The sequence below is a fragment of the Haliotis asinina genome, chromosome 1 (genome assembly GCF_037392515.1).
Source record: "Haliotis asinina isolate JCU_RB_2024 chromosome 1, JCU_Hal_asi_v2, whole genome shotgun sequence".
In the NCBI taxonomy this organism is placed as follows: Eukaryota; Metazoa; Mollusca; class Gastropoda; order Lepetellida; family Haliotidae; genus Haliotis; species Haliotis asinina.
Window position 1 is genome coordinate 10,090,873 of NC_090280.1, and position 13,944 is coordinate 10,104,816.

The 13,944-nt window shown below is 38.0% G+C and overlaps 1 protein-coding gene across 1 annotated transcript in view; it reads right to left on the minus strand.

The window, feature by feature from the left end:
• Positions 1-11,073: 11,073 nt before the first annotated feature.
• The window catches only part of LOC137286769 (uncharacterized), a 42,990-nt gene continuing 40,119 nt past the window's right edge, over positions 11,074-13,944 (minus strand). The window contains exon 8 of the mRNA XM_067818764.1: positions 11,074-13,300. Coding sequence (XP_067674865.1) covers positions 13,114-13,300 — 187 coding nt within the window. The 3' untranslated portion in view covers positions 11,074-13,113. The remainder of the gene's footprint in view (positions 13,301-13,944) is intronic.

Here is a 13,944-nt window from a genome sequence, read left to right on the forward strand (position 1 = left end):
ATAGCCAAATGGTCAGTGGGATTGTGCTTCATTCTTCATTTACACTGACAAATGAATTAAGGTTTGAAAGAAATTGTGACACATCACCAAATTATATCAGTAATAGTAATAAAGGTATTCATCAAGTTAACTTAAAGGGTAGATAGGGATAGTAGATCTGGGTGTATAACTGAAAAGAACAAACAATGTTAATATTTCTCATCCCCGTGCATGTTTTGAGCACTGTGCGTAAATTACTTACATGGTACGTGGGGGGTCCATCCAGCAGAAATATATCCGGATACTACCTTCTCCTGACAGAATATATTATATAATAATTTCACTTAGAATATTTCATTAATTCGTACGTACGTTTTCTCAAAATGAAAAATACACGAAAGTAACATTTGCAAATGGATTTGAAAAGCCGGTAAACTAAATCAGTTTAAGATTACACCTGTGTGAAATTGCCATCAAACTGACCCCTTGATTTTACAATGCTTAATTGCTGCAAGGTTATGTCATGTGATATAACTAAACTTCTTTTATCATGATCTTTATGTCAGTTGTTCACTTACCGGTTGCATAACTGAATGTACATAAAATTTGCACGAAATAACACAAAGGATGGTTAGCCTTTTCGGAAGTCATTTTAAATCATTTAACTACACTTTCAGAACAATATATGTATTCAAAGTGGTAAATCTGTAGTTTACTTGGGTGTATAATTTTAAATGACGATCTTAATTTTAATTAGACATTGTGTTGAATGAAGTGCAAGGAAACTGACATTTGTTTTTATTTCAGTAAAGCCGATGACGAGGACTCTATGAATATAGTAGTCAAAGAAACAAGTGACTATATCATGACCAAGGATGGTCAATAGGATCTTGTGGAGGTAATTTTTACTCACCTGCCTGTCATTATAAATAGTTAATGATTTATTTAATAGTGTAAAGACAGATTTATGGATGTTAACTTCAGTAACCAAGCCAGCATGGCTTATATAAATACCTTTGCAGATTAACTAGAATGTGTGAAACATGCTGTATAGTACTTTAAACATTTATTTTCAGATGCGCTTTGTAGAGTGTGGCGGAACAGGTGTGATGATCTCAGTAGACAAGAAACTGGAAAGAAAGTGTCACACAGAACAGCAGCAAAAAAAAAATAACAACAAAAAGAAAGAAATCCGTAAGTATATCTATTCGAATAATAACATGTAGCAATTCTTCTCATTACAAGTTCCGGAAACATACATTTAAAATGTTTATGGATTATTGTTTTTTACATTCTTAAGATATGTAACACATGATTCAGATCATAATTTCATAAATCGAAATCAAGTCAGTTAATGATGATATATAAACATGTTACTACACTTCAGTGACTACATGTCACTTCAGAGCAACAGATTGTGTGTCCATAAGAAAATGGGATATGTCATTAAATGTGATGAACTGCTTAACTTGTGTTGGGGGTGATTAATCAAGTAAATAATTTTTCACGAAACTTCCTTTTCAATAATTTGCAATCCATCTTGGCATTATGGTTTATATGTTGATTTATTTTGTTTAATTTTCAGAAAATTGCACTGCGCATGAAAAGCCTGAAAACTATTGACTGGCCAGATCGACAAAAGGAAAGGGTTTCAACTATACTCACCTTGGAAATGACTTCACCAGTTGTGAGTGATGAAGAAGATGCCAATTTGTTGCTCTTACCCCTTTACCTGGAAATCTAAACTCAAGACGTCTGCACTGGACTCAGCCACAATTTTCAACGCCACCACCAAAGCTAAGGCCAACATGAAGACCAGGATGCGGCATCCAACCAGAACATATATCCGCTGAAGGATGCCCAAGTGGGCTAGTAAATAGCTAATCGATCACATGAACGTAATTTTATCTATGATCAATTAAATTTGAATTATTCTCCGTGTAAAACTTTAATAGTTTTGATATTTTGATTGTATTTCAGTTAATACAAATTTATTCAATCTTAATTTTTATCTATTTTCAAAGAGACCTTTATTTACTTTAAATACATTTTTTTTGTACTTTCAATGTAACCTAAGTTCTTTATTGCATTTTATTTCATTGTTGTATTGTATTGCATGCTGTATGTTATTATATGTTTATGATAGGACTGACTGGGGTGGGGTGTGTTTTTCTGTGTCACCGTGAGGAGGTGCAGGAGGAGTCAAGGGATGCAACTGTTATAGCATGTTTTTAGAAATATTTTTGTCATAAGATATAAAGATATAAGATATAAATGTTGATCTGTTATTTAGTGCTATATCTTTTTATTATTTATTAGATATATGTTTGATCCATATTTGTCTGAAAATAAAGCGGTGAATCTTATTGTATCTTTTGTTTTTCTTTATGTATACGTGATGATTGTACACAAACTCCTTATATTGTCTTTGCCAACCTGGAGTAACAAGAATGTTATATGCAATGACACACATTGAATGACTCCTGTGAACCCGAGTAAATGAAATGCTGTGGCAAGTTTTCTAGCAACAGAAACTCTGTGGAAACTATGTAGGTCAGTTTGTAACTGAAACTCTGCGGAAACCTGATGGAGTCTTGGTAACTGAAACTCTGCGGAAACCTGATGGAGTCTTGGTGACTGAAACCCTGCGGAAACCTGATGGATCTCTAACTTAACTGAAACTCAACGGAAACTTGTTGGAGCATGGGTAACGGATACCGTGCGGAAACCCTTAGAAAGTGGGTAATTGAAAGTTTCCGTCATTGCGGAAACTCAGTGTAAAGTAACGGAAACTCACTGGATTCTCGGTGGAAACTTTCCATCAGTCCACTGGAAACTTTCCATCAGTTTCCATCAGTCCACTTTCCATCAGGTTTCCGCACTGCGGAAACCAGGTTATTTTTGCTGTGTTTGATTTCTAAACATGTCAGCCTACTTTCAGCTTTCATATTTCTAAACTGACATCAGGTTTTATGTCTTGACGTACCAGATTTAGAGAGAATGTTTTGGAAATGGATACAAGGAACCTATTCCAGAACCATCTGCATAAAAAGAGGTATGTAAAGGGAGGTAACCTTTGCCACACATCTCACGTCACATCTAAAAGAGACCATATGTGTTTCTATTGATTATCCTTATTCTTCCGAGTGTGTATTTTTCTGTATATTTTGTTATTAATTCAGTAATAATTATTATTAGGTCACAACGTTTACTGTTTTGAATAATAATACTTATAGGTCACACTTCGTATAATAGAGGCACCCGTGGCGAGCCACCTCCTCGTGGTGGGTGCTGGGTAACGCCAAGAGCTCGCCGACACCCCCGTAGTGGACCCGGGGGATATTTGGTCCACCAACCCGTTTGCCGTGGGTTGCGGCCCTGTGTCGGTGGAGGAAGGGATCCTGGTGGTTGAGAGCATGGGAGCAGGACTATTGCTCCTATTGCTCAACACACCACTTTGGCCCTGACTTCACCTAGACGGGTGGTTGAATGGGCCCGGTTCAACCAATCGGCTGGTCATGCTAAGCCCTGTACATGTAAATGTTGTTCACAAATTTGAGAAAATATTTAATATTTTGTCTTGGCTTCATGATGATTCATTTGTATTTCGTTTGTACAATTCAAATTTCGTAACTTGCCTAGAGTCCTATGTCCAGAAGGCAGTGGCTCAGGGGCCAATCAAGTGGAATAATTACTTTTGTGTTATTCTGCTTGAGTATATCATCCGGGTATCCTTGGTGCTGCAGGCAGGAAACCCGCCTGCTTTTAGCATTGTCCTTGTGATACTCCGTGGCGGGTGGGGAGCTCGGATGATGAAACAATATAAACTTACCATGGCTTACGAAACTCCCCTCAAAAAAACAAAACGTCCTCTTGATACTACTGATACTGATGTTGAAGACCAAGGACTGTCCACATCCATTGACTACTGGCCACGGTTTATTGTAATTGAGACCACTGACAACACTCCGTTAAAGCTGAACCCTTTTGCGGTATCAAAAGGCATACAGGGCATTGCAGGTGATGTTAGAAACGTTAGACGTTTACGAAGAGGTTCTTTGCTTGTTGAGTGTAATAGGAGGCAACAGGCAACCAATCTCCTTTCAACAAAATCATTTGTAGGCATTCCAGTGTCAGTCTCTCCTCACCGTACTCTTAACACTAGTAAGGGTATTGTGAGAGACCGTGATAGACTATTTGCTGATATGCTGGAAATTGACATTGCTGCAGAGATGAAGGACCAAGGTGTGTTATTTGTCAAACGTTTCACAACCCGAAGAAACAACCAGATCCAACAAACCAACACCTATTTATTTTCATTTTCCACTCCAACGGCTCCAAAATCAATAAAGGCCGGATACTGTCACATCAAAGTGGAAACGTTTATTCCTAATCCACTCAGATGTTTCAAGTGTCAAAAGTATGGTCACGGTGTAAATTCCTGCACATTGTCTGTTGTGTGAGCTCACTGCGGTGAGAAGACCCACACAACAGAAGATTGTGACAGTAATTACAAGAAATGCACCAATTGTTCAGGAGACCATTCGACTTTCTCAAAAGAGTGTCCGATTTGGAAGTACCAGATGGAAATAAACAAACTAAAATTTACTCAAAATATCAGCTTTGCCAAAGCGAAACAACTTGTTCAAAGATGCGATCCACAAGAAACATATGCTTCTAAAACAAAACCATCATGTGAACCATCCTCTAAGGCTTCTAAGTCTTCTTCAGCTGCTCAAACAAACTTGACTTGGGTGCACACTGATTCTCCAGAGGTTTTTTCACCCGCTATTTCCACTCAGACCGCTGAGCTACTTCCTCGCATGTCGCAAAGTCAATCAGGGCCAGCTTCGGATCATGATTCATCATCACAGCAACCTGCAAGGTCTCAATCTTTGTCAAATGTTCAACAAATTCCTAAAGGAAAAACTAAACCTATGCCTGATTCTTCAAAAAAGCAATTTCAAGTCCGAGTAGGTTCTACCCTGTCTGATCATTACAATCAGGATCAGGGTGTCCCTCAAGGTAGTATTTTGTCTGTCACTTTGTTTAGTATTAAGATCAACAGTTTATCCAAGGTTTTAAATGATTCAATTAATGGATCATTATTTGTGGATGATGTTAATATTTCTTGTCGTGGTCAAAATATGCACACTATTGAAAGACAACAGCAGTTATGTTTGAACAAAATAAATAAATGGTGTCTTGAAAACGGCTTCAAATTTTCTAAATCCAAAACTAATTGCATACATTTTTGTAGAAAATATAAGCCGCATAAGGACCCTGAACTATCTTTAAATGGCACTCCCATCAAGGTTGTAAAGGAGGCCAAGTTCCTGGGTATAATTTTCGATTCTCATTTAACCTTCTTGCCACACATTAAATCCCTTAAAGCTAAATGTCTGAAGGCACTAGATTTGTTAAAGGTTGTTTCAAATTCAAAGTGGGGAGGGGATCAAGTTACCCGCCTTCACTTATACAGATCACTGGTACGATGTAAACTTGATTATGGCTCCGTTGTGTATGGTGGAGCCTGTAAAAGCAACCTCAAACTATTAGATTCTGTCCATCACCTAGGTCTAAGACTTTGTCTTGGATCTTTTAGAACCTCACCTGTGGCCAGTCTCTATGTTGAGGCTGATGAATCATCTCTTTCACAACGCCGTATAAAACTGTCTTTACAATACCTAACTGAACTATATTCTAATAAATCTAACCCAGCCTATGACTGTGTGTTCAATCCGCTTTATGAAAATTTGTATGACAAGAGGTCTTCTCTTGTTCCACCTCTAGGACACAGAATTAAACCCTTTCTTTCTTCGGCCAGAATTGAGCTGGAAAACATAGCTCCCTGCCGTCTCCTTTCTTCTCCTCCTTGGCAGTTGGTTAGGCCACAAGTTGACCTAACATTAACTTCATTTAAAAAATCAGAAACTAATGAATTACAATATAAACAAGAATATAATCAATTAAAACATAAATATACCAATTACAAACCCTTATTTACAGATGGATCCAAGGACAGTGGTGCAGTAGCTTGTGCCACTGTCATTGGATCCAGAACAATATCTTCTAGACTTCCCGATAACAGCTCTATTTTTACTGCAGAAGCAAACGCCATATTAACTGCTCTTCAATGTATTCAAAGACACCCTAAACATAAACAGTATATAATCTATTCAGACTCTCTCTCTTGCCTTCAGGCTATAAATATTTCTTGTAAACATCCACTTTTAATAGAAATTATTGAAGTGTACAATAATCTTGCTACTGGCCAGTGCGACATTGTTCTTTGTTGGTTACCTAGTCACGTTGGCATTTCTGGTAACACAATGGCCGATCTTGCTGCTAAAGCAGCACTCAGCAAATCTGTGACACCACTTCTTATTCCATACTCAGATTATAAAGCTGCAATAAGATCTTATATCCGTGATCTGATGCAGAAGAAGTGGGACACCCAAGTGGGTATAAATAAATTACATGAAATAAAACCTTATATCAGTTATACTTACTGGGGTTGTCAGTCCAGATTTGAGGAGGTCATTATGCGACGATGTCGCATTGGCCATACGAGGTATACTCACGAGTATTTATTAAAAGGTGAAGATCCTCCGTTTTGTATCCCTTGTGATGAAAGAATCACAGTCAAGCATGTCCTGCTTGACTGTGTTGAATATTCCATCACAAGGGATAAATATTTTAATTCACGAACTTTGAAGGATCTTTTTAATTCTGTTAGCTCTCATTTAATTATTGCATTTTAAAAAGAATTAGATGTGCTAAATGAATTGTAAATAGAAAAATATTTTATGCTTGGAAGTTTGAATTAGTAACTTAGAGTGTTAGTGGCTGTATCCTCGAGGGGGGTTAAAGCACTGTAAAATTATTGTCCTCCTGAGAGGGTACGTAAGTCCCAAAACATTTGAAGTCAAATTTGATCTTCCATTTTGTCTTAGCCGTAGAATATGTGTCATTTTAATTTGTGGCTAATCTTGCTTACAATCACCATCAACTGAGGGGATGATGTAAATCCAGCTAGGGACCATGCAGGTAGCAGAAGTACTGTAAGTCCCCATGGCCTCTAGTATGGTGATCTACCTTCAGTTGTTGGTGATCTATATAGCCTGTTTTTATATTGTATTGTCTGAATAGGAATATTAGTTTTAACTTTTCACGCTAGTTTTATTTCTTATTGTGATATTCTAGTTGTTTTACTGTCCGTTGTCGACAGGTTTTTATCATATACATAGATTCCTTTTTTAAGAATGCTCTCGTCACGATATGGCTGCAATACTGCCGATGTGACGTTAAATGTTAACTCACTCACTCACTCGTATAATAGATGCTCAGCATTTGTAGGACTCTGGCAGCAGGTTTGTCCGGAAATTGACTTCCTGCTTGTTTACATCCGAGAGGCTATTCTGGGGCATTCTACCGTGATGGCGATGGCCGTAGGTGCTCGTACTTTCGGGAAATGACTGAAAGTATATATACATATAAAGGCTAGTTGCCATGTTGTGAGCGAGACACATTAACATTCATTCACTGGAGTTACATCGCCGACATATCCGTCAACGCCTGAAACTGCTGTCAGACCGCTCGCTGTGTTTTTATTCTACTTAACTGTTTCTCCCTCGTACTAAGTCCAGAGTTAGCTATATTATATTTTGTGACCCATTGCCTTATATTTTGTCTCACTTGTATTGTATTTGAAATCGATATTGTGACTATTGAATTGTGACTTTGTATAACTTGCTCTCATTGCCTTAATACAAGATTTGAATATTTTAAACTTGTCTTTGCTCTGTTTTCCTGGTTCACAGGGGATTTCTTACATTGTTTGTCACGGTAAATTCTTAACCATAACACTATACTCACTGACACTATCATCACATATAACTGTGGAAAAAAACAAAACAAACAGTATATTTCATGTATATATATGTGTTTGTATAAACATTTTTACTCATAGGGATCACAATAAAACACAATACTGCTTATGTTTCAATGTCAATCTTGAATTATTCAAAAGTTCAAATTATTCAAACAAAACGAAGAATGAACTCTGAACATTTAGACTGACGGACTTTTGGTGCTGGCATGAAAGCGATCGATTTTAGATAACCACTCTCGATACATGACAAGTCCTTATAAAAGTGTACTTACTTTCTTTTGATGGATCACTTTTTGTGGATGATTTTAATATTTCTGTCGTGGTAAGAATATGCATACTATTGAATGACAACTGCAACTGTGTTTAAACAAAATGCATAAATGATGTCTTGAAAACGGCTATAAATTTTCTAACTCAAAACCTAATTGTGTACATTTTTGCTGTAAATACAAACCGCACAGAGACCCTGAACAAAGACCCATCAAAGTTGTAAAGGAAGCCAAGTTCTTGGGTGCTATTTTCGACTCACATTTAACCTTTCTGCCACATATCAAATCCCTGAAAGCTAAATGCCTGAAGGCATTTGATTTGTTAAAAGTTGTTTCCAACTCAAAGTGGGGTGGGGACCGAACTACACTCTTACACTTATACCGATCACTTCAAAACTTGATTATGGCTCCATCGTATATGGTGAGGCCTGCAAAAGCAACCTACAATTATTAGATTCTGTCCACCATTAAGGTCTAAGACTTTGTCTTGGGTCTTTCAGAACTTCTCCTGTTGACAGTTTCTACGTCGAGGCAGATGAACGGTCTCTTACACAACGCCGAATAAAGTTAACATTACAATATATTACAAAACTATACTCGAACGAATCTAACCCTGCACATAACTGTGTCTTCAATCCTCTCTATGAGGATCTGTACAAGAAAAAATGTTCCCTTGTTCCGCCTCTTGGGCTCAGAATTAAGCCATTTATATCTGCTGCTGGTATTGACCTGGAGAATATAGCTCCTTCATGACTCGTTTCTTCTCCTCCTTGGCAATTGGTTAGGCCATTGGTTAGACCTAACATTACCGACATTTAAAAAATCACAAACGAATAAATGACAACATTAATAAACAAGAATATAATCAATTAAATAATAAATATAGCAATTACAAATCCTTATTTACAGACGGGTCCAAGGACGGTGGTGCAGTGGCATGTGCCACTGTCATTGGATCCAGAACAATATCTTCTAGATTAACTCGTAACAGCTCTATTTTCACAGCTGAAGCAAAAGCATTATTAATAGTTGCTTTCACCAATACCACACGCAATGTCCGTTAGACAAAAACTACGTCTTTCAAGCTATAGTGTTGGTGGTTATGATATGGGACATCTGGAACATTCTGTTGGTTGAAGTACTGTAAGATTACCTGTCCATCTGAGAGGCTATTTCATCACACAGCACCGTTCTAATCATGTTTTTTCAACATGAATGGCTAACATTTGATACAATAGCAAGCAGATGAATTTCTTGCATAAATTCTTCTGGAGAACTGTGCAGAAAGCAGAAGTATTGTAAATCCGCATGATCCTTGATATGGCTGCCTAACTTTGGTTGCTACCAGGCACTCAAAAAGAGCAACCTCCGCGTGGTGGATGCTGAGTCTCATTTCGCCTCCATCCCATTACGCCTACAACCCATTTCGCCTACAACCTTTATGCCTACAGAAAACATGTTGGCGAATAGGGAATAGAAAATGCACCCCTGCTGAGTGAATGGACTTGACTTAGTGGAATTAAGGAAGGTCAGTTCCACAATGTGTTAGTGAAAATAGCCTAGTTCTCAAGTTTCCTTATCCGGTAAAGGGGGCACCGGACCCTTATACACATACATGTCAGATGGATTCAAGAAATGACCTGACATGACATGGAACTTGAAACTTGTGGTAGCCTAGTGGTTAAAGCACTCAATCTTAATGCCAAAGCCTCGGGTTCGATTCCCCACATGGATTCAAAAAGCCCATTTCTGGTGTCCCTCACAGTGTGATCGTACTGGAATATTGCTATAAACCCACTCGCTTACTCTTCCTATTATTGAGGGATTACATGGGTTTAGAGAACACATATGAATGGGCATGCAGGGAAGTTGTTCCCTATGTAATATGGCCCGGGGTAATTAAGGTACCCATAACATTGACACTGTGACTTCATTTATTCAATTATTTCAACATATATGTATACCATTCAAAAAAGCCAGGGATATTCTATTTTGAGAGCATATCGCTAGCAATTGCCAGTGCATATGAGAAAAAGCAATACATATCCACACAGATGTCACATTTCCCTTTAATTATCCTTCATCATATGCTTCCTCCCTGGCTTCATCGCTTGAATTTTATCAATCTTGTATATCCAGTGATATCCAGTGATAAACGTATCACCAACGTTTTAAATGGTATATTATCATCATCATCGATGTAGATCGATGCTCACTGTGTTAATCACTGAGTTGTTTGACTTGAAGCAACCAAGCGAAAAACGGATCTAAAACCCATCAAACATCTATGGGAGGCTGTTGATCAATGTCACCGATCAGATGCGCAACATCAACACCTCCAACACTTTGCACAACCACTGCAGGTAGACAGGAAGAACATTTTCCAGGCCATCGTAATCTTGCTGATCATATGCCAGAGACTTAAGAAAGTTATTTTTGGACTCTCTTTTGACTGTGACCAATGTATGACATTTGAGTTCTCTCACAGTCTGCACCATGTTCAAAGGCACAGGCCATAATACTGTAAAGAATGAATTCAAGATAATAATTTCCGAACAAATTTTAGATCCCGAACAATTACATGGTTGCAATTATATTTCTCCTACTTGTATATCTTTTGGCATTTTGTTCCCATAGAAAAGCGGATGGAAAAATGTTAGGATAGAAGAACAAAAACAAATATGCAAATATTGATTTATCTCCCCTCCCTGCTTTGTAGGATGTGAAAATTAATGAAGCAATGATTCTACTTCTGAATCAACATGTTATGGTTGATATGCAATTTCTTTCCATGATTTTGCATGATGGAATATATATGGGCCAGAAACATCTGCGTCCACAGATATACAACGTCCCTGACCTTCACGGGCAAGTCAACAACACCCAAGGAACCATTTATACTTTGATGATTACAAAACAACATTTATCATATTAAAAAAAAATATAGACATTTATTCAATAAATCTTTTCACAAGCTGATTACTAATAGAAGTAAATATGCAACAAAGGTAAATAAACATTTTAAGAATATAACAAAGAGAATATGAATATCTTAATACAAGAAGTAAACTAAATATCACAGACAAGAACATGATGACACAAGCTAGGCAAATGTCCTCCTAGTTGTGTATCTGGTATTTGTGTCTGTGCCACAGACAACTACTCAACTTCAGATAATAATGCTTTACAAGATAATTCTTACATAAACACATCACAAAGAACAAAAAGAAAACACTGATCCAAAAATGGCCCACAAACAATAATTATGAACATGGTGGACGGAATGATGATGTTAGATATAATCAGAGAAAGACTAATCCAGTCCAGGCGTTATCATCTGGTGCCACTCTGCTGCCAATATACCGACTGTGTCATAGAGGGCTGTAAACAATACAGACAACCCAGTGGTATGATGATGATAGATATAATCAGAGAAAGACTAATCCAGTCCAGGTGTTATCATCTGGTGCCACTCTGCTGCCAATATACCGACTGTGTCATAGAGGGCTGTAAACAATACAGACAACCCAGTGGTATGATGATGATAGATATAATCAGAGAAAGACTAATCCAGTCCAGGCGTTATCATCTGGTGCCACTCTGCTGCCAATATACCGACTGTGTCATAGAGGGCTGTAAACAATACAGACAACCCAGTGGTATGATGATGATAGATATAATCAGAGAAAGACTAATCCAGTCCAGGCGTTATCATCTGGTGCCACTCTGCTGCCAATATACCGACTGTGTCATAGAGGGCTGTAAACAATACAGACAACCCAGTGGTATGATGATGATAGATATAATCAGAGAAAGACTAATCCAGTCCAGGCGTTATCGTCTGGTGCCACTCTGCTGCCAATATACCGACTGTGTCATAGAGGGCTGTAAACAATACAGACAACCCAGTGGTATGATGATGATAGATATAATCAGAGAAAGACTAATCCAGTCCAGGCGTTATCATCTGGTGCCACTCTGCTGCCAATATACCGACTGTGTCATAGAGGGCTGTAAACAATACAGACAACCCAGTGGTATGATGATGATAGATATAATCAGAGAAAGACTAATCCAGTCCAGGCGTTATCGTCTGGTGCCACTCTGCTGCCAATATACCGACTGTGTCATAGAGGGCTGTAAACAATACAGACAACCCAGTGGTATGATGAGATATAATCAGACACTGAAGAATGGGTGAGGTTACTTTTGTCCACTTTCAACAATACTCCTGGTAGCCATTAGTCTACCCCTGTACCCCACATCACTTATGAATAATAGGAGGGTAGTCTATAAAGCATTTGCTGGTCATGCCAGAGCCCTGTGTTCGATTCCCCTTGCTATGATATTGCTGGAATATTACTAAAAGTGTTATAAAACTCACTCTCTCACTAAGAACAACAGAAACATGAAACATGAAGTAAGAATTAGTAAGTAAGATTTCACGTTCACATCACCAATTTTATCACATCCACCTAACTTTCCGATTACTTCATAACCTACTGATCATGCATGTTTGTTCAATGTTTAATTTGAAATCAACATTCAGATCAACCGTGATTTCTGTATCATCCTAACTACTAAATAGCAAAAAGAAAGAGGATAATTTTGACCTTCCTGGATAAATGTTTCGATACACAGGACACTGTCCAAAAGCCCAGTTTTGAGAGAGTGACTTCAATAGAATAACCTACAGGCTGAACCAAGGAACCAGCTCTTGTTAGTCTTTTAGAAACCTTTGTGCAGGTAAATGTGGTTTTTACAACTGCCATGCTTTGAGAAACTGACTAAGATAGGCATCACAATGCTGCTGTCTTTGCATGTAATGAAAATACAGATTTGTCCATGTGTCCACCACGAGAATGACACACCTGTAATGAAACTGATACATCCATTCTGATGACATATCCGTCAAAAGTTTCACTAGTCAGTCAAAAGACCAACACCTCCAAACACAGACTGACACATCCTTCACCTGAAACTATTCCTGGTTCCACAACTACAGCTGAACTTGGCAGCACTTCCATATTTGCTGCGACACTGAGAACACCCATCATTTCTAAGGTTACTATTATTGCTGAGGTTATCGGCACTGGGTTTTTTCTTCAACCCCTCTCCATTGACTCCAAGAAAAGAACCATTTGATGTTTTCTGAGTTCTGAAAGTAAAATGGCATCTGCATTAAATCATTAATGCAATACAATGATGCTACGTCTCAAAAGGAACAATTTAAACCAGGCCAATCTCAAATCAAAATTGCAAACCAAAATTCACTGTGTTCTGTAATCTCATTGGTTGAAAAACATGATCAAATGGTATTAGATTCCCGGAAACTGCAAGACTATTCACTGCTTATTGACACATAGAAACCATGCAAACAATTGTTTTGTTGTGTCATCAACAGTGGTGACATCATTCAAATCATATTGTGACGTAAAGTTGGAATGACGTCACAAATAAGCAAATCCAGAAGCTACCATGGGATCCAGCTGAAACGGCCTGCTGATGACACTTCACTACTGTACCCGTACTTGATGTAAACGAGTGCAGACAGTAAAACCCTTTGATTTACTTTTGTGTTTACAAATGTCGATAAACATCATGTGTTGGCCAATTTCTGGGTGTTATTGAGTATTTGAAGCACGGGAATGTTTCAATTGAAACCTCCGGCTGATGCTGTCAGTTCCAAATGCATTCCTGTGCTTCAAATACTCAATAACACCCAGAAATCACATGATGTTTATCTCCTAATTGTTCATCTTGCCCAGTGTGGCCAAAAGCCAGAAATTATTTCACATCAAC